This window comes from Eulemur rufifrons, unplaced genomic scaffold, assembly GCF_041146395.1.
Source record: "Eulemur rufifrons isolate Redbay unplaced genomic scaffold, OSU_ERuf_1 scaffold_150, whole genome shotgun sequence".
Taxonomy (NCBI): Eukaryota; Metazoa; Chordata; class Mammalia; order Primates; family Lemuridae; genus Eulemur; species Eulemur rufifrons.
The window spans coordinates 277,541-305,045 of NW_027182932.1; the positions used below are offsets into that span (position 1 = coordinate 277,541).

A 27,505-nucleotide genomic window follows, 5' to 3' on the forward strand; every position below is an offset into this window, starting at 1 on the left:
TTCAAAATAGACACTCTGAAAACAATAGGTAAAAAAAAAAATAAGTTCAACAAGCTCTTTTTGAATTTACAACAGAGTACACCAACAATCACAGACCAGTGTCACAACTGCCTCAAAAATGCACATTAGAGCAATTACATGCAAGTATTATATTTTTAAAAATTCATATAGTAACATTATTATATTTCTCAGAGGCTGTCACCTCCTCCAAACATTCCCACCCACAGGTATGTCAGACGGGTTCCTCCGCTGTGTACCACTGGCACGTGACTTTCGGCCCAAACTGGTCTCCCTCACTGGTTCTGGTGCTTTATTTTACAGAAGATGGAAAAAACGGAGATTTAACATCCAAAGGACACGACACAGACCCTTTAGCAACACACGTCCCATCCACCCGACCGCGGGGCCAGAGGAAAGCTGGCCTCCAGGACCCGCCGCCGGAGCCCGACCTCGCCGGCCGCGGCGACGCACACCTGCCCACTCGCTCCACCCTGTCCCCTGAAAACCTGCATTGGGATTTGAGTTCGTGCCCACACTCAGGTGCAGTGACTTCATTCCTGAGCATCGCGGTCCTTCCCTTTCACTAGTTTGTCAGCAGTTAGGTTAAGGGAAGAGTTTTTGGGTGTGTTTTCAATGTTTATTCTAAAAAGGCACTATAGATTTATTTCCTTGCCGCTGAATGGAGAAATGACTTATCAGCATATCAAAAAAGGGGGAAAGTCTACACTGAAAACTGATTTCTGCACCTACAGAATTACTTCATTTGTAAAAATAACTCTTGATTTATGAGCTACATGGCAGACCTCAGATCCAGTATATTTTTAACAAAAACACTTAGTTTTCTGAGTTATGATTAAAAAAAAAAAAAAGCTGTTAGGACAAACCTGAAAAAATGTAGATCAAAACTGTAATCTAGTAAGTAAATAACTTTCAAAGAAGAAACCAGCAAGAGTTAATGCAGCGCGCCCGCAGGGAGCTGCGTCCACCGCGGGGCTGGCACCCGCGTCTCCCAGCATTCCCGGCCTCACCTGCCGCTGCCCGCAAAGCTGAGGGAGCGCGACGCTCCGGCTTGCAGTTGATCAAGTATTCTGAAACAGGCTGAAATTTCCTCAAATGAAAAAAAAAAGTATTTGTGGATTTCAGGTTTTTTATCATACGACAACTAACACTGCTGGGAAAACAAGGCGTGCATGAAGTATCAAAAGATTTAATTTACATGACAGAGGGAAAAACTGAAAACATTGTTACAATAAATCTGAAAGAACTATTCGCTTCCTTACATAGAAGCCTTTCTGAGCACCTGAAATACGTCTAAAGAGCAGCATAAAGACCACTGGGATTAATTCAACGCAGTGAAAACAATGTTTTAAAAAGTCTCAATTGAAAACCCATTACCTAGTACTTTAGCTTTACTAATTTTTTTACAAGTTTTGTGGTTCATACTCAAAGTTCAATCTGTGTTTAACATTTTTAAGTTCAGACATGTCAAAGCCTAAAAGTACAGAAGGCTTGTGATTTTTTATTGCTTTCATGCAAATATACCTTCTTTTCCCAAAAAATGAAGCCACATCAATTTTCCACACCCATAAGAGTGAGGATAAGAGTTCTATCTCCTTTTTACTAGGATACGGTCTCTTATGGAAATAATCTCTAAGAAATTGCTTTTTTTCTTCATAAGAACGGTCTTCATATTTTTTAGGATCTAATGCTAAAATCTGAAGAGCATCTTCGCTAACGACCGGTCCCTCTGTCCTGGTTTCGTTCCTTTGTCTTTTAAAAGGCACAACGCTCGTCCCTTTTTCTGGACCGGGGGCGGCATCCACATTCAGGACGAGAGGCGGCTCCTCCCCGGCCCTCTGGTCTTCGGCCCCCGCGTGGGCCTCGGGCAGCTTTCTCTTCGCAGAGAAGGGGGCGTCGGGGACGACCTCGCCGTTGAGCAGGAGCGGCTCGCTGCTCTCCACGGCGTCAGGCTGGCCCTGCAGGTCGGAGCCGCTGTCCTTGGGGGCACTCCTGCAGCGCAGCAGGTGGACGGCGATGGCGGCCAGCGTCATGTTGCCAGTGTAGACCCCACAGCAGTGGATGCACTTGAACGCGGGGGACTTCAGAATCGTGTGCACCGTGGGCATGATGTGGTGCCTCTCCTTCAAGTGCAGCTCGTACGCCTCCGGCGCCACAAAGGTGCCAAAGCAGAAGGGGCAGGTGGACACCTGCTTGCTGGGGCTGCCGGCCGTGCCCTCGGCATGGGGCCGCACCTTCACGTACACGGGCACCAGGGACTTGGAGTGTATCCCGGCCAGTATGGCCAGGTAGACTTCCCGCTCCCCGAGCTCCTCCTTTGGCAGCACGGTAATGAAGTCAAGGTGGGGGAACAGCAGGTTGCCGTTGGCGTCGATGTCCAGCTGAAAGCCCTTGTTGCTGTAGTCCACAGGTAACTTCTTCTTCCCCAGGTGCATGGTCCTGCTGTGCTCGGAGAGGCCTCGGATGTCGTGGAACGTGCGCGGACAGAACAAGCAGCCCAGGCCGTGCATCAGCAAGTGATGGATGAGCTCGTCCTCGCAGACCAGGCATTTGCAGGACAGACAGCGAACCGTCTTCTCTCTCATCCACTTGAGAAACGGCGCACACGCTGCCAGCTTCTCGGGCTCGAGCTTGTCCCCAGCCCTGCACTCGCTGTGCTTGTGGGCCACCTCCATGTGGACCTGGTAGACGTTGGAGGGGAAGAGCTCATTGCAAACGGGACAGGTTTTCCACTGCTTGGCCTGCTTCAGCGCCTGGCTCGTATCTGCCGCAGAGCAAGAGGCCTGAATGAACACGTTCTGGGAGGCATTCACCAGCACCGACGGGGAGGGAATGCCGGGCAGGGCGCCAGCCATCGGGGCTGCTGTGCCCGATGGCAGCAGCTGGATGGGCACCTGGGGCGGGGCCACCGTTGCCACACCTCCGGGGGGCACGGGCAGAGTGACAGACACCGGGGCCAGCGTGTAGGTCGGAATCCCGTTCACCTGCTTCCCCGTAGGGATGAGCTGTCTGAGAATAGAGCCCGAGGTGAGGAAGGTGGTGTTCTGTGAAGCGCCGGGTCTGAACGGCTGGCTCACGGGCAGAATGCTGGTGCTGACCGGCTGGCTGAGCTGCAGAACCCCGGGCCTCGCTGGCTGGCCCACGGGGAGAACTCCTGGCATGACAGGCTGGCTGAGCTGCAGGACACCAGAACTCACCCCCTGGCTCCCGGGGACACCCCCCGAGGAGACCGTCTGGCTGGGAGAAAGCAGACCAGACGGGACCACCTGACCTGCAGGGAGGACCCGTGACGGGGCCGTCTGGCCAACAGGAAGCACCCCTGACTGGACCATCTGACCAGGAGGAAGGACCCCGGAGGTTGCCGTCTGCCCAGGGATAACCCCAGCAGGGGTCATGTGGCCTGCAGGAAGGACCCCGGCTGGCACCGCCCGGCTCACAGAGATCACCCCTGGCGAGACAGCCTGAAGAACTCCGGGGGTGACAGAGGGACTAACAGGAAGGACACCAGGCCTCATGGGCCCCACGGGCTGGGGGAGGGGTAAAACCCCGGGGCGGACAGCCGGACTTAGGGGGAGGACACCGGTGCCCACAGACTTACTTATGGGTCCAACCGGCTGACTCAAGGGCAGCACGGGAGGGTTCACAGACTGGTGAAGTGGAACCCCGTGAGAAAGAAAGACCGGCTGAGGCGCTGAGGACGGCAGGGTGAGGCTGTTCTGGCCCACGGGCAGAGGGCTGGAGACCAGAGTCACGTGGGACTGGGCAGCGGCCGGTGGGGAATGGGTGAGGCTGCCGGGAGCACCTGGGGCCACCGTCACTGGCTGCACTGTGGCCGGGCTGGGACTGCTCTGTGGCAGGGCCAGGTGGAAGCGCGGCGGCGCGGCCGGGATGCTCGGAGCACTGCTGCTGGTCGGCACGACCAGCCGCGCGGCCGGTTTGGGGGCAATATGCATTTGCTTCAAAAGTCCAGTCCTCTTAATGTGTTCTGAAATCACAGATCTAAGCTTATTTTCCAAATCCCTGTGTATATCTGATGTCAAAATGTGATACATTAATGCATCCTGGCTGCTGGCGTTGGCACTGCACTTTTTACAGTAATACTTGTCAGACGGTGGGACCTTCTCCACAGGAGTCTCGGCAGTTTTCAGCGGCTCGCCCTCCTCAGCCCGCAGGCCAAAGTAGGAGTTTATCAAGTAGTGGAAATGGGCCACCAGCACGTGCTTCTTCATGCTGTAGTACAGAGTGTTCGAGAAGTTGCACTTTAAACAGGTAAAGCTTATCACGTCACTCCTCGACGACTTAGTTTCACCCAAAATGTTCACTGTGTAGTTCTGCACTTTCCGCACAGGAGCATGGAACATTCTGAAGTGCCTCCCCACGACTTTGGGTTGAGATGCAAACACACAGTTTGGGCAAGGGATCACCAGCTCTTGGTCAATCTCATCTTCGTGGCAACGATGTAAATGATTTTTGAATGAAGTAAGTACCTTCGTAGAGTATTTACAGAGGCCACAACAGTATGGCTTTGTTCGGTATCTCTGTTAAAAGAAAAGAAAGCTTCAGGCATAGTTTAATACAAACTGCACGGAAGACGCTCTGCCCTCCCCAGTCCAGGAACCACGATTCTCCTCTGATGTGCTACACACATTCGCACCGTCCCTCCTCGAGGAAGTGTTTTCTAGCCCAGGGTTGGCAAGCTTTTTCCGTAAAGAGCCAGAGAGTAGACATTTTAGGCTTCTGGGCCATGCAACACAGTCTCCGTGGCGACTACTGTGTCACCACTGCAGTGCAAAAGTGCCCACAAGTAATACGTGATTTATGGGCACAGCTATGTTCCAACAAATATTTAAGAACACCAATTCAAATTCCATATAGTTTTCACTCTTTTTGACTCTTTTTGTCTTTTCTTCTTAAATATTTAAAAACCCAACAATCATTCTTAGCTCATCAGTTGTGCAAACTTGCAAGTTTTACTGGACGCTGGAGCAGCCTGTACTCCCCGGCTGGCCAGCTGTTACAGGATTTGGGCCACAACTTGTAGTTTGCTGACCCTGCTCTAAGCCATCCACTAAAACCACAAATCTCATCACTTAGTCCTACACTTCAACTGCATTAATTAAAAATAAACTTGGTTAACTTTTCTGCAGGAGAAAATTATTTTCTCCCTCTCATCCCATTTTTCTTAGTTCCAACATTGTTTTTACTCCAAATTCTAAAACCTCTGGAATTTATCTACAACGAACCCAGCTTTCAGCTTTCAGATTGCTAAAATGTCATTATTATCCTTTTAATCCCCCCATTCCTAGAGAAGGTAGCAGTCAAATGGATAGTGCTTCGCACATGCAGGCCCCCAATAAACTATTTAATCTAAAGAGCAGGTGTGCCTAAACCCACGCTGTGAAGAATCCTGAGGCCACAGAACACTATACTGCCCGTATGGATTTTCTAGTTAAGGCACATTAGGGGGAATCAACAACCTCGGGGTCTAGAAACAGACATTTATAACTGCTGGCCAAATGAGGAGTGCAATCTGCTCCAACATCCAGTAAAACTTGCAGGTTTGTGACAATCTGAGACACACTAACGTCTTTGGTCTCATGATAACTCTTGGGATCCTGGAGCTAGTGAACCTACCCCTAGTCCCACAGGCCAGGAAGCCGAGACCTGGACAGGCCGAACGCCTCGCCCGCGGCCCCAGAGCTGGCAGTGGCACTGTCACAGCGACCACGGGTTTATGACCACCGTCCCTCTCCTAATCCGTGTTCTCACGATTACTCTCATACACACACACGCTTATTTCCATTCTTCGAGACTTTGTCATCTTATCTCTCCCCCATTCATGTAGTTTTTCCTCCTGGGTCACAGGCCAGTAAAATTATCTAAACACATTCAACATTGTGTCACTATCTTCTCAGCAGTTGGGAAAATCCTAGGTTCTAATATTTCTGGTGGGATCTATAATAAACCTAGCGCAACAGCCACTACCTCAGACCAGACACTAAAATGAAAACCTGTTTCGCTAATTGTAAAAGACACATTTTTTCATATTTTAACTCTCTGAAATCTGGATGTACCTCACAACCAATGGTTCATATTGCAACACAATTTAAGTGAAATATCGTTTTAGTTTTATTAGTGGTTCGTTAAAAATGGTGTTTTATACTCAATGGAAAACAGTATTGAGAAACTGTATATTCAAAGAAAATTACACTCAATGAAACAACAGACAGAACTTACTAACAAGTGCCTGTTAGTATCTGTTAGTGTTGGGTTAGGCAAATTTTCCTTTAATATGACACCATAAACATTATCTATAAAAGAAAAAAATGATAAATTGAACTTCATGAGAATAAAAAAGCTTCTGCTCTTTTACAGACACTGTTTAAAAAACAAAAAGACAAGTCACAGGCTAAGAGACAATATTTGCAAACCACCCACCTAATACACGATTCTCACCTGGAATACGCGTTGTGGACATATTCAATCTCAGTAAGGAAACAAATGACCCAACTTTTTTTTAAATGCTCAAAAGATTTGAACACTTTTACCAAAGAAGATATCTGGATGTAAAATAAACACGTGAAAACATGCTCAACATCATCAGTCACTAGTGAAATGCAAATTAATACTAAAGGAGACATCATTACACATCTGTTAAAATAGGAAATGGGTAGATAAGCCAATAAATACAATAACCCAGACAGTATCAACCGGCAAGGAAGCAGAACAGCTACAACGCTCACACTGCTGAGGCGAAAGCCAACTGGTACAACCGATTTGCACAACAGTGTGGCAGCTCCTCATAAAGACAAACATATATTCACGTGCCATACAGCCCACCAGTCCCATTCCAAGTCACGTACCCACGAGAAATGAAAGCACATATTCACACAAAAACCTGCCAAAGTTCCAGGGCAGTGACCAAAACACTGGAGTATGACTATCCGCTCACTGGAAACAGGAAGGACCAACAACGACAGAAGTGAAGTCGCAGCACCAGGTGCTGCCGGAAGGGCCAGATCCAGAGCAGGCGCCATCTTCCCATCACTCCTTAACGTTGCTTCTTCAAGACCCCGAGATTCAAGCTCCAGCAGCTGAGACCACCCCAGCAAGTCTCTGTCCTCAGCGCCTGGGAAAGGCTCCCCTGCCTCTCTGAGCCCTGGAGGACCTCACGACAGCACGCGCCGCACAATCCACCGCAGTATGCAACTTTCCCTCCGGTGCTCCCCAAACCGTCTCCGTCCCTAAATCCTATGTCCCCAGGAACAAACTAGAGAGGGGAGACAGACCACCTTAGGAGCAAAGACACCGGTCCTAGCAGACATCAGTCCTCCTCACTCCACACAACGGTGCTGTTCCTTTTAACTGAATGTGTAGCTAATACATTCAATCTCTACTGTCAAATTATTAGGTCATTAAATACGAAATGTCCAATTTCGAATCAAACGTGTAGTTACTGTATCTCAAACAAGAAGCAGTACAATTAATCAAAGTATGCACCTAAACTATCCACACAATTTTGCCATCTTAACGGTAGCTTGTTTGTGCCAGCAGCAAAGAAGCCTGGAGACCAAGTGCCAGTGAAATCACAAAAGGCATTTTATTTTCCAAAGCTTGTTGAGAATTGAGTATTCTTCCCTGCAAGAAGTGGTCCAAAGCCTGGAAGAAGTGGGAGTCACTTGGTGAAACGTGAGTGAATACAGTGGATGACAGAGTTTCCAAGCCAGCTGCTGTAGTGTGAACAGCATTGTTTGTGTGACATGTGGTCGCGTGTTGTTTTCCAAGAGAACTGGCCTGTCTCTATTGACTGATCTCGGCTGCTTAATCGCAAGCATCCTCATTATTTCATGCGATTGGTTGCAGGAGAATCCGCTGTAATCGACTGTCTGGGTTTCATGAAGCTGTAGTGGATGATAGCAGCGCTGGACCGAATCGACACTATTAGCTTTTTCTTGACAAATACTCGGTTTTGGACTGTGTTTCGGCACTTCATCTTTATCCACTTGCAATTGTCAAAAAGAATCCATTTTTCATCACACGTAACAATAGGGTGCAGAAATGGCTCGCCTCTATGTGGTGACAGCAAAGGCAAGCTTTGAGACGATTTCTCTTCTGACGCTCATTTAATTCATGCGGAACCATCTACCCAGGTTCTTTACCTTGCCCATTTGTTTCAAATGGTCCAATATTGTTAGAGTAGTAACATCAAACCCTGCTGCTAGTTCATGTGTAGGTTAAGATGGATTCGCTTCCACCACAGCTTTCAGCTCATCATTGTCCACCTTGCTCAGGTCGCCCATGTGGCCGATTTTCAAGATGAACATCACCAGAACGGAACTTCTCAAACCACTGACGTACTGTGCATTCATTAGCCGCATCCTTCACAAACACTTGATATTTCAAGCTGTCTGCACTGCATTGGTCCACGATGGAAATCATATTCGAAAGTAAACATAAAATTTTTGACTTATGCATGGCTTCACAAAAATTGCTCTAAAAAAAATGTGGAAGATAATCACAAGGCAAAACATGCATTTGCAAGACTGAGGATGCACCTTCATGATAAAAATATAACAAGTGTCAAAGTTGAAATGTCAGAGATAACAACTGTCAAACTTAGTACTTAAGGAAATCAGACATTTCATACTTAATAACCTAAATAACATTTTACGTCTAGGCCCTACTCACCCAACAAAAACAAACTCCTTGAGGAAAAGAATCTTAACTTTTACCTCTTTATACTAGGCACCAAAAAGTGTCACCTGCTTTGTGGCATGATTTCAAAAATCTTCTTAATGAAAAATGTGATTTTATATATACTGCAAGCTACGTTATACGATATTTTAAGAATTCAGATGAGAAAAATCAATGAAGCTTAAGGTTCATGAAGTCAAGATCTGCTAAAGGAGGCTCATTTCAACAGCCATGAGCTGTGCTACAGAGTAACCATGTCGCGGTGGATTCAAGGATCACATCAGATGTAGGGAGGGGATGTCAGGCCAGGGAGGGTCAGAGACTAAAACGAGGACTCAAGAGGGCGGCTGACAACAGCAACATTGCTGTCAAACAAGGATGAATTACAGAAAACACTTTTACAGCCGAAATTCCCAAGGCTAGCATGACTCTGACAAACAGAAGTTAGGGAGGGACAGCTAAGTCAAACCTCGGGCTGATTAGATCCTGATCAAATCTGGATGTCTGGTGACAGGAAAGGGTTCCTAGAAAAAACCCTTTAAGGAGCCGCTTAAATTTGCTGAAGTTTGAAGTTCTGAATTATTAAAAATGTTGTTCCTTGATTCAACGATCTACATTTTTATTTTAGTTTCGGAAACCAGGATGTGCATTCATTGTGTACACCTAATTCAAAGCATTTTGTTTCACTCAGAACAGTTATTAAATCTAAGTTCCTTTTTATACCAGTGGCATTTGTAATCAAGGACGGTTTCCCTGCATCGCTGTGTCAACTACATTCAAAGACGACTCTCAAAGCACCCATAACCCTGCCCAGCAGTGAACTTTGATCTCTGTCTCCCTAAACGGCTGCGTGGGCCCCCTCCCCATTCGTCCACCAGCAACCCCAGTACATGTGATGTTCCTCAGACTAAATTCACACTTACCCCTGACTTCTGAAGAAACGGGAAAACCAAATACAGAAAATACATACCACTTTCTTTCCAGACGGTTCCCAGAGAGAAACATCTCCCCACGATGTGTTATAAAAGTATTTCTCCCCTGGATCGAAGCCTTTAAGGTCCTTTTCAAAAAGCAGAAAAAAAGAGATCATTATGCAAATTCAGAAGATAAAGAAATATTTAATTAGAACCTGGCAAGTATGTGGCACCTAAGAAACCTACATGAGAAAAGAGAAATGAAAATACAGTTGTTCTCCCATATCCGAGAGGGAGGGGTTCCAGGACCCCCTGCGGATACCAAACCCACAGATGCTCAAGTCCCTGACACAAAATGGTGTAGTGTCTGCCTACAACCTACACGCACGAATGGTAAGAAAGGAAACAGCCGTGTTGCTGCTCTGAAGAAACCTTTACTGGTCTGAACAGAAGACCAAACCAGTCACAACACGCCCTTGAGCCGAAGCCTACTCCAGAGCAAGGCCCCGACTCTCCAACTCTGTGAAGGCTGACAGAGGTGAGGAGGCTGCAGAGGCTGGTTCAAGAGGTGTACGGGGAAGCCATCGCCACAATGTCACAGCGCAAGGTGAAGCGCTAAGCACTGATGGAGAGGCTGCAGCGAGCCATCCAGGCCCAGCTGAGATCACCGCTGAAGGTGGTCACGCTAAACAGGAGATTTTCAGTGCAGACGAAACAGCCTTCTGATGGAAGAAGATGCCATCTGTGACCTTCACAGCTAGCGAGAAGTCAGTGCGTCTGGCTTCAAACCTTTAGAGAACAGGCTAATTCCACTGTTAAGGGCTGACGCCGCTATGACTTTAAGTTGCAGCCAATGCTCATTCACCATTCTGAAAGTCCCAGGGCCCTTAAGAACTATGCTAAACCTACTCTGCCCGTGCCCTATAAATGGAGAACAAAGCCTGGATGACAGCACGTCTGTTACAGCATGGTTTGCTGAATACTCTAAGCCCACTGTTAAGACCTACTGCTCAGAAAAAAAGATTCCTTTCACAATACTGCTGCTCATTAACAATGCACCTGGTCACCCAAGGCTCTTGTGGAGAGGTGCAAGGAGATCAATGTTGTTTTCATGTCTGCAGACACAACATCCATTCTACAGCCCATGAATCAAGAGTAATTTCAACTTTCAAGTCTTAATTATTTCAGAAATACATTTCATAAGGTTAGAGCTACCACAGGGATTCTCTGATGGATCTGAGAAAAGTAAACTGAAAACCTGGAAAGGATGAACCATTCTAGAAGTCATTAAGAACATTTGTGATTCATGGGAGAGGTCAAAATATCAACATTCCCAGGAGTTTGGAAGAAGTTGATTACAACCCTCATGGATGACTTTTAGAGGCTGAAGACTTCAGTGTAAGAACTGCAGATGTGGTAGAAATAGCAAAAGAACTTAAATTAGAAGTGGAGCCTGAAGATGTGACTGAACTGCTGCAATCTCCGGATAAAACTCGAATGGACGAGGAGTTGCTTCTTATGGATGAGCAAACAAAGTGGTTTCCTGGGATGGAATCTACTCCTGGTGAAGATGCTGTGAGCACTGTTGAAATGACAACAAAGGATTTAGAATGTTCCATAAACTTAGTTGGTAAAGCAGCAGCAGGGCTTGAGGGGACTGACTCCACTTCTGAAAGAAGTTCTGCTGTGGGTAAAATGCTCTCAAATAGCACTGCATGCTACAGAGAAATCTTTCATAAAAGGAAGAGTCAACCAATGCAGCAGACTTCACTGTTGTCTTATTTTAAGAAATTGCCACAGCCGCCCCCACCTGCAGCAACCACCGCCCTTACCAGTGAGCACCCATCAACACAGAGGAAGACCCTCCACCAGCAAAAAGATTAAGACTCACTGAAAGCTCAGACAATTGTTAGCATTATTTAGCAATAAAGTATTTTTAACTAAGGCATGTACATTGTTTTAGACATAATGCTCTTTCACACTTAAGAGACTACAATATAATGTAAACATAACTTTTCTTTTGAGACAGGGTCTCACTCTGTCGCCTGGGTAGAGTGCAGTGGCATCATCATAGCTCACTGCAACTTCAAAATTCCTGGGCTCTAGCAATCCTCCTGCCTCAGCCTCCCTAGTAGCTGGGACTACAGGCACACACCACTGCACCCAGCTAATTTTTCTGTTTTTTTGTAGAGACAGGGTCTCACTCTTGGTCAGGCTGGTCTCAAACTCCTGGCCTCAAGTGATCTTCCTGCCTAGGCCTCCCAAAGTGCTAGGATTACAGGCGTGAGCCACTGCACCTAGCCTAAACATAACTTTTATATGCAAGGGAAACCAAAAAATTCATGTGACTCATGTTATTGTGATATTTGCTTTAATACGGTAGTCTGGAAGTGGACTCGAAATATCTTTAAGGTATGCCTGTACTTGAAACTCTAACCAGAAACATTAAAAAAAAAAAAACTCCCTTTTTTCTCCCCTACCGCCTCTTTAACATCAAAAATTTTTCCTGGCCTCTACCATGATAGTGTCTGTACCTCTAATTTCAAACACGCATGATGACAAAAGCTGCCAGGAATAGTAATACTTTTAAATAGCTCTGGATATTACTAATATTTATCACATCAGTATCTACTAACATTTGAAACGTAACAGTAACTTAATGGGTGGAGTACTCATTCAATACTCAAATAATCTTCACTTACTTATGAATCCTCAGCCCACCAGAGAAACTATAATTCCCAAATAACATCACAATTCCTCTATGTACACAGCATGTATTAGAAATCTCTATTTTGGGCAGTGCATACATGCATACACAGAAAGAACACATATCTCTCTCACTTTCAAGTTTATGATATTTGTGGGTTTTGGTTATTAAGCAACCAAATACTGGGTTCTTTAATATTTTAATGGGTAAAACACACAGTCATTATTCAAGGGACGGGCCCAATGAACTGGGCTAAGCATCAGAAATGGTGTTCAGGACTGATCCCTACTGTGGTTTCAGTACGCTCAGACAGGCCAGGTACTTACCTAGCACTGGCCCTAAAAAGAAAATTCTTGTCAGATTTTATGCGGGGAACTCTGAATGTAATCATGGCCAGGCACGGCGGCTCACACCAGTACTCCTAGCACTCTTGGAGGCAGGAGGATTGCTTGAGGCCAGGAGTTCGAGACCAGCCTTAGCAAGAGAGACCCCCATCTCTACAACAATAGAAAAATTAGCTGTGTGTGGTGGCGCACGCCTGTAGTCCTAGCTACTGGGGAGGCTGAGACAGGAGGACCTCTTGAGCCCAGGAGTTTGAGGTTGCAGCGAGCTAGGATGATGGGGACGCCCCTGCACTCCAGCCTGGGGGACAGAGCAAGACTGTATCTCAAAAAAAAAAAAAAAAAAAGAAAGAAAGATGTGGCCGGGCGCGGTGGCTCACGCCTGTAATCCTAGCACTCTGGGAGGCCGAGGTGGGCGGATCCTTTGAGCTCAGGAGTTCGAGACCAGCCTGAGCAAGAGCGAGACCCCACCTCTACTAAAAATAGAAAGAAATTATATGGACAGCTAAAAATATATATAGAAAAAATTAGCCGGGCATGGTGGCGCATGCCTGTAGTCCCAGCTACTCGGGAGGCTGAGACAGGAGGATCGCTTGAGTTCAGGAGTTTGAGGTTGCTGTGAGCTAGGCTGACGCCACGGCACTCACTCTAGCCTGGGCAACAGAGTGAGACTCTGTCTCAAAAAAAAAAAAAAGAAAGAAAGAAAAGAAAAAGAAAAAAGAAAGAAGACAATGTTCTTAGAAGCGTGTATTTTCCCCAAGGCTCACTCTTCTCAGCCAGGCAGTCGACAACCACACAGCCTCCTACCTGAGGCCCTAACTCTTGCTAGAAGAATAAAGTCACGTGTGTTTGTGACACTCCATTGTGAAATCTGAAATGCAGCACAGGGCATCTGTGAGGACCAGACGGGCGCTCCCCCGGTCCCTTCTTTTTCCTGTGCTATTCTCCAGCCAGCTTGGATTCTATAAGCCCCCAACAGCCTTCCGGTAAATTCCCTTTTGCAGAAGTTGGTCTGTTTGGTTTCTGTTGTTTGAAACCAAAGAACCCTTAACTACTGGGATGGATTAAGAATAAATGCATTTGACACGGAAAAAGGTTCTTAATATGAGGTTGAGTGACAAGAAACAAAACTAGTGTAACATCTTACACAGCTTGACCATATCCTCGTGAGGAAAAAAAAATGTGAATGTATCCCATTTTTAAAAAATCCATAAAGATATGTAACAATGTTAACAATGGATATTTTGGGGTAATGGTTTATAAGGGAGTCTTGATTTTCTTTACGTTCCTGTGTCTACTTCATAAAATATAGGCCGAATTACAAATTACTAAAAATAAAAATTTCCACCCAAGAGAATTAGTACTATTTAACCCAACAGTTAATCTAACTAACTTAATAGTTTTAAGCCATTCAAATCTCCTAATTTTCCCAAGAAGCATGTATGTATCTCTGTGTCAGTAAAGTCTTAAAAAGAAGTAAACAGTCTTGAACAAATTCAGATGAGTAAACATTCTTACGTTGACTGAAGTTCCTGAGGAATGTTCAGTTCTACTCAAGTCAAAAACAAAGGACTCAAGGATGAAAACCTTCAGCTGTTACTGACATTTCATCTAAAAATAAAACCAATTTCATAACAGAATTACACTTTTAAAAACTGAATTCACATTACAAGGAAACTACAGAGACATGATGGCCAAACGAATACCTGCTCCTAGACTGGCTCCATTACTGAAGGGAAAACAATGCTATGAACGATTAGATCAGACAAAACCTCATACCAGTGTTACATTTGCTCACGCTGACACCCTGCAGTAATGCAGAGACCACCCGTAAGCAAGAGTGAGGAAATGTTCACACCAACAGGACCACATGTTAATTGGTAAATCTGGGTAAAGGCTAATGAGTGTTCTTTGTACTCTCTTTATTCTTGTAACTTTTCTATAGCTTTGAATCATTTTTTCCAAATACAACCTTTTTTAAAAACTGAATTCACTCAGCCCGGTTTGATGTGGCTTAGTCAATTTGGACATGCTTCTAAATTCCATGTTCCTGAAATACCTTCTGTTGAGCTTAAGAATACTGAGTTATAAAAATGCCCCCTGTATTTCTGGAGACAAGATTTGATTTCAGAAGTCAAATAAGGCTTTGCCTTAAAAAAAAATAAACGTGTTAGTTCAAAAGTTGCCTTGTCTCAGGAGGGCGTCTTGCTGGTCAGTAGAAACTACACTTTAAAGAGACAGCTGTAAACTGGGCCTTTGGTTCTCACCTGTTTTGAAAGACAAGGCAGGCCTCCCTTAGAACCAAAGGTTGCCAGAGCTGACAGGTGGACCCCCGGAGATGAGAGCTGATGTTATAATATGCTAATGCCCAAGCCGGGTCCAGATGGAACCATGCGGTTAAAGTAATTAACACAAAGCACAGCCCATGTTGACTTCTGGGATCATCTCTGTCTCGAAGAACACAATCACCGGAGCCAAGATGTCTCTGTTTGTTGCTAAAGTCATAGCCTTATCATAAAACTTAAAAGTTTGCCCCAAGACAATTTTATAACTCATTGTTCCCCTAGTTAGAGCTAAAGAATCTGTAGTAGCCTTTTAAGAGACTTTGACCCTAAAACTGCCTGTTTGTATGAAAATCCCGTTGCCCTTGGCAACCGGAGCCTGTATGTACCCTATATAATACCTGTGTAAAATTTCAGTCCGGGAGATATTTTATGCGGGTAAAATATTTCCATCCAGATACCCTCCTTTATCTATTTTCATAAACTTTTACTTTATAAACTATATCTTTGACTCTATATATTATTATTGCCATTACTTTACTTTTATTTCTGTTTCCTACTACATTTTTCATCCTTTACGATGACCCCTGCCTAAAAGACCTGATCAAAAAAAAAAAACCTGGCCGGGCGCGGTAGCTCACGCCTGTAATCCTAGCACTCTGGGAGGCCGAGGTGGGCGGATCGTTTGAGCTCAGGAGTTCGAGACCAGCCTGAGCAAGAGCGAGACCCCACCTCTACTAAAAATAGAAAGAAATTATATGGACAGCTAAAAATATATATAGAAAAAATTAGCCGGGCATGGTGGCGCATGCCTGTAGTCCCAGCTACTCGGGAGGCTGAGACAGGAGGATCACTTGAGCTCAGGAGTTTGAGGTTGCTGTGAGCTGGGCTGACGCCACGGCACTCACTCTAGCCTGGGCAACAGAGTGAGACTCTGTCTCAAAAAAAAAAAAAACCTCTTTGCAGGGAGCGTAGCTAACTCCTTACAAACTGGCGTAGTCAACTTAGACACCTGATCGGAACAAAGAAAAAAGGACCTCTTTGCGGGGAACATAACTCACTCCCCGCAACCTTCCCCAATTCTTTCCATTGGAGAATCCCACCCATTCTTTAAGGAAGCAAACTTCACCCAAAAGCAGTTCAATTCTCAACTGGCCCACACAGGTGGTACCAGCCTCCCCGGCCAGGCGCGGCCTTGCTGCCTGCTGTGCCCTGTGAACGCCCCGTATGTGTTTCAGCTCCTGCCAGATCGTCAACTCCCTAAACGGGGCAAGTAGATAGACTTAAATTCTCTACCTTCCTTCACGGCAATGATGAGGACACGGAGCGCCAGAGAACTGAATTCCCAAGGCCATACCATTAATTAATGGCCAGGATTAAAACAAAAGCTTCTATTTAACCATCTAAAGATCAAAAGAACATAGTCTGTTTACTAAAGATACCACTGTACCTTCAGCGTTTGTTTTTGAAGCATCCCCCTCGTGCCAAGCACCATTCTAAGAACTAAAAATTGTCATTTGAAATTTCCTTAGTCTAAACATATGTGTTGTTAGTTACACATTTTTATACTCTCTGCAAATACTAAAGTCACATATTTATCCAGTATTAATAAACTATCAATACGTATCTACTGTGTCTACGCTCAACCTACTTAGCAAATATTCCCAATCTTGTCTCCACAGAATCACCCGATTTCCTTCCTCGTGTGTAAGACGGGACTCACAGGCAGAGCTGCCAAGACTCAAGTTCCTGAGCAACAGGATCTACCTAGGAGCTGCCACTCTCCTCTCTTTATACTTAAAAGTTGACTTTCTGTCACAATCTGTTATTAAAAGTATTTCTCTATTTGAGCTTTACTTTCATTCATTCATTTAAAACATATTTGTTAAGAATCTATGTGCTGCTATTCTGGTTACAGGGAGAAGAGCGGATAACAAATCAGCGAGGGAGACAGGTCAGCGGGTGTCAGTTTTGAGGCAAAACAGAGCAGGGTAGGAGAAGACGGGGAAAGGGCAGCACCGCGGGCGAAGACCCCCCGACAAGGTGCAGTGTGAGCAGAGACCTACCTGGGGTCCCTCAGGAATTAACACTATTTGTCTACTTGAGAGCAAAGACAAATGCTGACCACTAATGCAAATCCTGGTAATTGTTACTCTTCCAGTATTGCACTGCGTTTTTATAAATAAAAATCTGGTTGAAAGTCTGAGATTTGAAAATTAAGAAACTGAACTCTTCCCAGTTCTCTATCAGAGTGGAGTCTTTAAAACTCTACCCAGTTTTAAAGAAACCAAATTCTTTACAAGTTTTAAAAATTTAAAGCAGATACTGTCCCTATTTCTATAGTTATGAATAAAACATGTAAGAAATTATCAATTTAAGGATACACAGCAACCCTTAACATTTTTTAAAACTATATATGACAGCTACATATTCTCAATTTAAAAGAAACAGTAAAATTATAGGAAAAAAAAATTATCAATAAAGTGTGTGACTATGACCTTAATTTTTAAACTTTTCTAAGACTGCATATAGATAAATTCATGAATCAGGACAAAAAAAGCAAAAATAAACTATCATTTCATGTATGCATGCCTATTTTTTGATCACTCTAATAATACTGGAAAATAAAGTTAGAGTCTTCTTTTGCTAAAATAACAGATAATTCAACACATTCCCTTCAAACATCAAAAACAAATTTTTTAAGTAACTAATGACTATAAAAACCCCCTCCTTAAAGTAGCTTAAAAACTTAAATAGCTCACTTTAAGTCAGAAAGACATAAATAAGGACTAACGATGCTTTCATAGAGCCATCGAAAATATTAGCAATTTCCATTCTATGGAATCTCACCCACTCTTCAAAAACTACCAGTTCATATCTCACCTCCATAAAGCCAACCCTAGCACCTCCAATATTATCGTCTCCTTTCCATCTGTGATTTATATCTTCTTACCTTCAGTAACTCCTTGCAACTGTCAAGCCCAATATCCACAAGAATGCCTTTCACCTTTTTTCGCACCTTTCTGATGTTCTCAAGATTTTCCACAGGAATTTGAAACATTTTTGAAATTTTCCTTAAAAAGAAAGAAAACTGTCATCAGCATATACATAAAAAATATTTTTTATCAAGGTTGGTAAATACTAGGTAATAGAGTATAATTCCAGACTATATAAAGAACTCTTATAATTCAATAATCAAAAGACAAATAATCCCATTTAAAAATGGGCAAAGGTTCTGAATAGACACTTCTTCCAAGAAGATATACAAATGGCCATTAAGAAAAGCACATGAAAAGATGCCCAACATCATTAGTTATTTGGGGAAATGCAAATCAAAACCACAATGAGATAATACTTTACATCTACTAGGATGTCAGTAATGTTTTTTAAAAGAAGGAAAATAGCATGCGTTAGCAAGGATGTAGAGAAATTAGAACTCTCGTACGTTGCTAGTAGTAATGTAAAATAGCACAGGCAGTTTGGAAAAGTCTGGAATTCCCTCAAAAGATTAAACGTATGTGTACCACATGAACCACCAATTGCACTCAAGGAAATGAAAAACATACATCCACACAAAAACTTTTTTTTTTTGGAGACAGTCTCGCTCTGTTGCCCAGGCTAGAGTGCCGTGGCGTCAGCCTAGCTCACAACAACCTCAAACTCCTGGGCTCAAGCGATCCTCCTGCCTCAGCCTCCCAAGTAGCTGGGACTATAGGTGTGCACCACTGCACCCAGCTAATTTTTCCATTCTTAGTAGAGACAGGGTCTCGCTCTTGCTCAGGCTGGTCTCAAATTCCTGATCTCAAGTGATCCTCCCGCCTCTGCCTCCCAGAGTAGTGGGATTACAGGCGTGAGCCACTGTGCCTGGCCCACACAAAAACTTAAACAAGGATGTTCACAGCAGCATTATTCAATTGCCAAAAAGTGTGAACAGGCCGGGCGCGGTGGCTCACGCCTGTAATCCTAGCACTCTGGGAGGCCGAGGCGGGTGGATCGCTCGAGGTCAGGAGTTCGAGACCAGCCTGAGCAAGAGCGAGACCCCGTCTCTACTAAAAATAGAAAGACATTACACGGACAACTAAAAATCTATATAGAAAAAAATTAGCCGGGCATAGTGGCGCGTGCCTGTAGTCCCAGCTACTCAGGAGGCTGAGGCAGTAGGATCGCTTAAGCCGAGGCGTCTGAGGTTGCTGTGAGCTAAGCTGACGCCACGGCACTCACTCTAGCCTGGGCAACAAAGTGAGACTCTGTCTCAACAAAAAAAAAAAAAAAAAAAAAAAAGTGTGAACAACCCAAATGTCCAAAAACTGATGACTGGATAAATGATATGTGATATACCCATTCAATGGAATATTATTTGGCTACAAAAAGAAATGGAACACTGATACATGCTACAGTCCGGATGAACTTTGGAAAGCCAACTGCAAGAAGCCAGACACAATGGCCTCATGTTGTATGACTCCATTCGTACGCAGTGCCCAGAACAGACAAATCCACAGACAGAAAGCATAACCATGGCCGCCAGGGCTGAGAAAACCAGGAGGTGACGGCTAAGGGAAACAGGACTTCTTTTTGGAAAAACGACAATGTTCTGAAATCAACCGTGGAGACACGCACCGCTCTATGAATATGCTCCCAGTCGCTAAACTGTACACTTTAATGGGTGAATTGTATAGCATGTAAATTATATCTCAATAAAGCTGTTTAAACAATATCTGAAAGGGCATAAAATTAAAATAAACGTCATGGTACTTGACCAGACCACAGGGCGCTGAAATGACCTCACTGTTGTCAACATAAAGACAAACGCTGTCCGAGAGTGTGTACACATCCATACACAAGCCCCACAGCTCTGTCCACTGAGAACCTGGAAGCAGCACCCCAGTAGCAGTGGGCACACCTAGGACCCAAATTTTAACCTCTAAATACCACTTTCCATTAAAAGAACCAGGCTCCTTGGAAAAACGGCTGACTCTAGGGCTGGAGCACAATAAAGACGAGCCCGGAACAGCTTGTGCCAGAAAAGAAGGCCGTTTGCTCACGCAATGATTTGACAGCCATGTCAAAAGTACACAAAAGAAACCAGCTTGAAGCAGCTCCCTTGGCCCATGGGACAATTTGGGCAGATAGGAAGTAACCAACTGTAACCTGTGGCAACTAAATTTTCCAAAGATGCAACAACACCTCCCACCCCCCCTGCTCTTACAGCATGACTCTGACACTTCTCCCAAAAGTTGGTGCACCTGTGTCTCCTCCTCTGGACCCTCAGCAGAACTCTGTGGCCGTCTCAACCAATAGTGTATGGAGGAAATAATGCCCTGAGAATTGCAAGACCAGATTATAAAAACGCCACCCTCCCCCCCAGGATGGTAACACTCGGAATCCAGATGCCCATCTGAGCCCCGCCCCATGTGCGTACTGAGTTCTGACATCAGCCACCAGCCGCGAGCACAGATGCCTCAGAGGACTCCGCCCCCAGCTGTCAGCAAGTCACACCCACCAGCAAGTCACGTGGCCTCTGACTCTCCCCAGACCGGCCCCTGTGGAGCAGAAACAAGCCTACTCTGAATTCCTGACCCTGAGAACTAATGAGCTTTTTAAATAGAATGTTTTACTCCACTAAGTTTTGGGGTACTTTGGTATACTCACTATCATACAAACTTAAGTTCATAGTGATATAATTAAACTGAAAGTCCGATGAAGAATGGGGTATATACATGATTTCTAAGTACCTCCCCACAAAATACTTACTAATAACCAAGGGAAAGAGTAATTTCACAGAAGTCTGGCAAACAAGCCCAAATTAAGAGACATTGTGCAGGCCGGGCGCGGTGGCTCACGCCTGTAATCCTAGCACTCTGGGAGGCCGAGGCGGGTGGATCGCTCGAGGTCAGGAGTTCGAGACCAGCCTGAGCAAGAGCGAGACCCCGTCTCTACTAAAAATAGAAAGACATTATATGGACAACTAAAAATCTATATTCCAAAAATTAGCCGGGCATAGTGGCGCATGCCTGTAGTCCCAGCTACTCGGGAGGCTGAGGCAGTAGGATCGCTTGAGCCCAGGAGTTTGAGGTTGCTGTGAGCTAAGCTGACGCCACGGCACTCACTCTAGCCTGGGCAACAAAGTGAGACTCTGTCTCAACAACAAAAAAAAAGAGACATTGTGCAAAATAACTAGCCCGTAATATTCAAAAGTATCAAGATCATACAAGGTAGCAATGTTTGTAATAGCCCAAAAGTGAAAACATGGAAATCATCCAAATGTCCATCAAGTGGTGAAAGGATGAGCAAAGTGCAGCATACCCACACAGTGGATACTATTTGGCAATAAAAACTAGATACTGATGCACGTTACAGCATGGGTCTCAAAAACAGGCCAGGCACAGTGGCTCACACCTGTAATCCTGGCACTCTGGGATGCCAAGGCGGGAGGATGGCTTGAAGTCAGGAGTTTGAGACCAGCCTGACCAACAGCAAGAGCCCATCTCTACAAAAAATAGAAAAATTAGCCGGATGCAGTGGTGCACACCTGTATTCCCAGCTACTCGGGAGGCTGAGGCAGGAGGATCACTTGAGCCCAGGAGTTTGAGGCTGCAGTGAGCGATGATAACACCACTGCACTCTAGCCGAGGTGACAGAGCAAGACTATCTCAAAAAATAAAAAAACCCATTATGCTAAGCCAAAGAATCCAGATGCAAAAATCCTCATATTATCTGTTTCCATTTATATGAAATGTCCAGAGAAGACAATCTGCAGAGCCAGCAGGTAGATTAGCAGTTGGCTAGACATGGGAACGAGTAAATGGACACACTTTCTGGTGGGATGCTGGAAATGTTCTAGTATTAGATTGTGGCACTGGTTGCACTACTCTGTAAAGTTACTTGAAAAAAAAATATCAATGATTTATACACTTAAAAAAATATATCATGAAAGAAAAAACTAAGGAAGTACCCCAGATTAAAGGAGACTAAATACAATGTGCAATTGTAAACTAGTTCCTTTTACTATTAATACAAATGATGCTATTGGAACACCTCAAAAAACCTCAAAGGTCTGAAATTAGACGGTAATAATGTATTGATTTCCTGATTTTGATGGCTTTGTTATCGGACATGCATGAGAACATTCCTGTTTGTAGGAAATCGTATTGGTGACAATGTGGCCCCTTTTTCAGCAACTCACTCTATAAATGATTCTCGGAAATAAGTTCTTTGTACTGTATTTGTAACTTTTCTATAAATCTGCAACTATTTCAAAAATTTTTTTAAATGTGTAAGCTATAAAATCGAAAAAAGCCATTAGCCAAATTCAAGTGGCAAACATTTTGGTAACTCAACTTCATTAATAATTAAAGAAATGACATTTAAAATAATAAATGTCAATTTTTTACTATCAAAACAGTCATGTTTAAGATTGATGATATCTGGTGGTAGTGAGACTAGGCGGAAAAACCCTAATTTCTACACATTAGACGGCAATTTGGCAGTGTCTCCCAGGACAGCCATCCTACCTCTACACCTCTCTTCCACCCGCTACCCAAAGACAGGTCCCGTGAGCCCTCCTAGAGCTTAGCACGGTAACCGGCTTATACGTCTTCCACTGCACTCACCGCACTATGCTGCAATTAGCTGCCAACGTATCTATTTCCCCTACTGGAATGAACTTCTTCGGGGCAGGAATCATGCTGTATTTGCTTGTTTGGGGCCCATCACAAAGCACAGTACACAGCAAGTGTTCATTAAATGAACAAAAGACATAAAACAAAGCAGGGTAAGAACCATAAGATGCAGAAAGTGCTTTGAATGTTCAAAAGAGGGACAAGCTATGGGGAGCCGGCACCCAAGACTTTCAAGGTAAGTCAGCATCAAACAAGGATTGAGGTAGAGGAAGAAAAGTCTGAATATATTTAGCAAAAGGTAAGTAAATCCAAAAAGGTAGACTGGAATCAAATGGGGAAGGGGTGGGAGGAGAGAGGGCTAACATGTAAGAGGAAGGAAATTTTGGTGGGTAACAAGGAAAGACAAAGTTCTTCAGAGGCTGATCTGGAGTGGGTAAGCTTCTTTTCGGACAACTTATCCACATGAAAAGTGTATGCAGGTCTCAGCAAAAGGACAGATTTAAGGACCAGTACCATTGTAGAACTGGGGGATATAAAAATCATAGGAAATAGAAAAAATAGTAAAAGTTAAAAAAATATAATGCACTGAATTGGGTTCAAGCCTCCAAAAGCTTATACTCTCAGGGAAAAGCTGTCAAGTGCTCAGGATGCATTTCTTTTTTTTTTTTTTTTTTTTTGAGACAGAGTCTCACTCTGTTGCCCAGGCTAGAGTGAGTGCCGTGGCGTCAGCCTAGCTCACAGCAACCTCAAACTCCTGAGCTCAAGTGATCCTCCTGTCTCAGCCTCCCGAGTAGCTGGGACTACAGGCATGCGCCACCATGCCCGGCTAATTTTTTCTATATATATTTTTAGCTGTCCATATAATTCTTTCTATTTTTAGTAGAGGTGGGGTCTCGCTCTTGCTCAGGCTGGTCTCGAACTCCTGAGCTCAAAGGATCCGCCCACCTCGGCCTCCCAGAGTGCTAGGATTACAGGCGTGAGCCACCGCGCGGCCAGGATGCATTTCTAAACGCGAAGTACAAGGTCACTTTCAAGCCCAGACTGGCTCCTTTGGCCAGAGCAAGGCTCAATAAAAACTGTCAGCCACCTTTCACTCGCTCTATCAGACCTGCTTGCATTTCCTCCATCAGGTCCCACCATCCCCTCTGTCCCCTGGGGTTCTTCCTCCTCCAAAAGCGGGCTGTTAAATGGACTGTCTAAAGTGTAGTCCATCATCCACACGGATCTTAAACAGGGAGGCTAAATTTATTGCGCGCAAGGAACAGTCTCAGCTCACACAGCAATGGCCTCAGGATGGGGTTTTGAGAAGCATGGACTACAAGAACCAGTGGACTCCCGGCAGCAGCAGTGTTCAGGGACTGGCTGAATCGCACAAGCAGACACTGCAGGCCACTGCTGATGCTCACTCGCAGAGGGCGTTACTGAAACGAGGCTGCCACTAACCAGGGAGGGTTCTGTAGTTACTTGTTCAAGGCTTGGGACTAGGGCCAAAAAACTGCCAATCTTTTTTCTTTCAGAATTTGAAGAATAAGAACTTTTTATGCTCAAATGTAAGTGCCCCATTCCCTCATCATTGTTATTGTGGTTCACCAAAAAACAAGCACACAGATCCTCTTTTACTTTTAAAAAGAGAGAAAAAGTTTCCCTTCTCTAGGAGTCTCTCTAGCAGTTTGCTAACTGCTTTAAGGAAACCAACTAAGGATAAAAAATAAGATATAGGCAAATTACAGAAGTTTCATAACTGCTGCCAATCACTCTGGGGAAGGGAGCTTTTGCTCATAATTCATCCATTCTAAGATAGCATAATTTACTCATTCTTAGATCCATTCTTTTACCATAATTTATCCATTCTAAGTACACAAGTCCATACAAAATGCCCAATGGAGTAATAACTAGGAAAGAAATGGTTCAATGTTTTCATATTCATAGATCCTCTACAGATACTGTTCTCCATGTATTCTTCGTACTCTGTAAAATCTGTTAATTTTCAACATGAGAAAATGGCAGGCTGGGCAGCCAACTCTGTTTCCATATCATGCACTAATTAACCTCAGTTCACAATAAATCTCAGTTCTCAAAGTTTGTGGTAGACATGGAACTACTATAAAATTTCACTGATATGCACAAGAAAATATTATTTCCCAAAGGGGTACTTAAAGGATTACTTTTGCTGTCTTTCAGTATCATGATCACTTAAGGAAATTTTGTTATAGAAAAAATACACTGTAAAAAATTAAGTCATTCAGGTAATAAACAATATTTCTTCTTAATCCACAAAACTTTCTTTTTAGTTCCTGTGAAATCTAAATTCTAAAAGGATTTTCACTTGAGGCAGCACAGCACAACGGTCACCAGCGAGGGGGGCTGTGTGCTGGGTTTCAATCAACCCCTCCAACGACTGGCTGTGTAATCCCGGGCAAGCCACTAAATCTCTCTGGGCCTTGGTTGCTTCACCTGTAAAACAGGGAGAACGCAGCCCCATTTACAGAGCAGCTTCAAGGATGCATGAGTTAATACGTGTATGGCATTTGGCACATACGCAAAAAAACTAAATGAAATGTCAACTATTAGAATACATGGCTTTTTTAAAAAAGTGACTTAAAACACAACAATATTTATGCCATATATTCAGAAGGTCTGGGTTCAAATCACCAGATCCCCTCCTATCCCTGTGGCCTTCAACCTGTCAATTTCCTCCCATGTAACACGCTGCCCTAACAGGTCTGTGACAACCAAAGAGTGGAGGGCAGGGCTATTTACCTCCTCACAGTGCTGGCAATCGCAAACTTGGGTTCAAAGCAAAGAGGTGTTGCCAAAAATCCCAGGATTTCTTCAGTTAAAACTCTTGCCATCGCTGTCATCATCCCCCTTAACCAGGGACCAACTCCTGTCATACACGCCCTATTGCAGCCCACACGTTCTTACCCGCTCACCTAGACCGCTGGAAGGGCAGCCTCTTGTCTCCTCCTCACTCCTGTCCACACTTCCTGAACACAGATCTGTCACTGCCATACTTAAAGGCCACTCGCACAGTGCTGTCTTCAGAGCGCAGTGCCAGCACACTCACTACATGGCCGAGTAAGTTACATACGTTGCTTGACTTCCAACCCCAAATGAACGTGAGCTTTGCACAACTCCTACCTTCTTACATGTGGTCCTCTCTCCCACAAACGCTCCTCCCCCGCCAAATGCTACCCAGACTCCGAGCCCCTCATTTGATGAAAGCTGGGGGTTCCTTCCAAAACGCTCCAGTGATGCCCGCAGCACTTCAGTGTTATAGCACTTGCCAATCTGCAGCGTAAGATTCCTGCTCACCAGTCAGCTTTCTCTCCCCACCACCAGCCAGTAGATTCCTCAAGATCTCAAGAGAAAATGATCACCCCTTCTCTTCAAACATGATGAGTTTTAAGCATTCAGACAAGCCTTCTGCTCAAACTCAAAGAAAATACTTAATATATTTACTCATTCTGCAACTGCAATACACTTAAAAGGACAGTTATAATACACCGAATGTTGGTAGAAATTTTGTAAACACAATCTATTTGGTTGAAATCAGCAATGGCAGATGAAAAGCTAAAATTTTAAAGCCAACATCTGCATATCAACTGTCGATATTCTCATCAAAACCTCAACAGTGAAGAAACAGGGATTTGCTATAAACCGTGGGGGAGAAAAAACTGGACAGATTTAGGTGTGACCGTCGGTTCCTGTCCTACATTTGCTTTGCCATCTTTCTACACTCCGGCCTAGAGAGAGAGAGAGACCTCCAGGGAGAGCCTGGCCTGGGGCGCTTCTGGGCTCCCTCCAGGGGCCGGATCTCCAGCAACCCTCCTCCACCCACCGGGTCCCGCTCCTCCTCCGCTCCGCCCTCCCTGCTGTGCCCCTCTGCCCACCGCGGTCCCCCTCTCTACCCCGTCAGGGCGCCTCCCTCTCTCCCATGTGTCCCTCTTTCCCCTCTGTACCCCTCGCTCCCCCTGTTCCTTCTCTTCCCTCCCTTCACCGTCCCCTCTGTCCTCCCTCTCCTTCCTGCCCCCTACTCTCTCCCCTCTCCCTCCCCGTCGCCTTTCTCCCCGCCCTCCCGGGACGGCCCCACTCCCACGTGACCAGCGGGGAGGGGCGGGCCGCGGCGCGTCGGGGACGGCGGCGCCGCTCGGGCCGCGAACCCTGCGCCCTGAGAACGTCCCGGGAGTGCCGAGGCGGGCGCGGGCAGAGCCTGGGCGGGCGCGGGCGTGGGCGTGGCCGGGAGGAGCCGGGCGGGGGCCGGGGCCAGGGCCGTACCTACCGCTCGGCGCCCGAGAAGCGCCGCGTCCCCGCCGCCGACTCTCGCAGCGCCGCCGCGTCCTCAGCCGAGAGCTGCCGCGTCCCGCGGGGCCGCCCGCGCCCCCCGCGCCTCCGCCCCGCGCGGCGGGACCCCGCCTCAGCGCGAGCCCACCCCCCGGCGCCACCCGTCCCTCCTCCCGCGCGGCCAGAAAGAGAAGATGGCGCTCGAGTGGTCGCAGGAAGTGACGTCGGGCCTCATTTGCATGCCGGCTCAGCCAGCCAATGGGAGTGGAGTGTGCATGGGGCCCCTGGGCACCCCCCCCACAGGCCCTCTGGGCCCCTGGGCGAAGCTGGGTTCGAGGCTCAGGAGCGGAAGTGAGGGGTCGCCTGTGGAGCCCCCTCCCCTGAGCCTGCTCCTGGCACAGGGAACTATCCTGCCACTCTCTCACCTCCTGGGCAAACTCTCGTGAGAGTTTGAGTGTGTGATGACGTCACTAAAGGGGTGGGAAGAGCATCATCAACCATGTGACTAGTCACGTGGGCTCACTAGAGCTTTGAGTTCATTTGCATGGAATGGGGTGGAGCTAGTGGCAGCCTGAGGCGTGGTAGCCCCGCCCACATCTCAGAGCCAATAGGAAGCCAACTGTGAGAATGCTGCGCTACCATTGGA

General features: G+C 45.5%; 1 protein-coding gene across 7 annotated transcripts; it reads right to left on the minus strand.

The window, feature by feature from the left end:
• On the minus strand, positions 1–27,021 carry ADNP2 (ADNP homeobox 2). Of its 7 annotated transcripts, none has more exons than XM_069464865.1 (4): positions 26,858–27,021; positions 17,910–18,030; positions 9,683–9,772; positions 1–4,556 (listed from the first exon to the last, which is right to left on the minus strand). In XM_069464865.1, exons 2-4 carry the CDS (start codon positions 18,015–18,017, stop codon positions 1,422–1,424), a joined length of 3,333 nt encoding a protein of 1,110 aa, XP_069320966.1. In that variant the 5' UTR covers positions 18,018–18,030; positions 26,858–27,021; the 3' UTR covers positions 1–1,421. The 7 variants fall into 7 exon arrangements, with proteins under 7 accessions (XP_069320966.1, XP_069320968.1, XP_069320965.1 ...); XM_069464867.1 differs by having other exon boundaries at positions 17,976–18,030; positions 26,854–27,021; XM_069464864.1 differs by having other exon boundaries at positions 26,854–27,021.
• Positions 27,022–27,505: the final 484 nt, after the last annotated feature.

What these genes read in the sequence shown, in the direction of transcription:
- ADNP2 (XM_069464865.1), bottom strand. Translation starts at nt 18,017, where the DNA reads ATGTTTCAAATTCCTGTGGAAAATCTTGAGAACATCAGAAAGGTGCGA. An exon ending in GTTGCAAGGAGTTACTGAAG is followed by an intron (nt 9,773 to 17,909) that starts GTAAGAAGATAT and finishes CTTTTTGAAAAG; the next exon opens with GACCTTAAAGGCTTCGATCC. An exon ending in AACCGTCTGGAAAGAAAGTG is followed by an intron (nt 4,557 to 9,682) that starts GTATGTATTTTC and finishes TTCTTTTAACAG; the next exon opens with AGATACCGAACAAAGCCATA.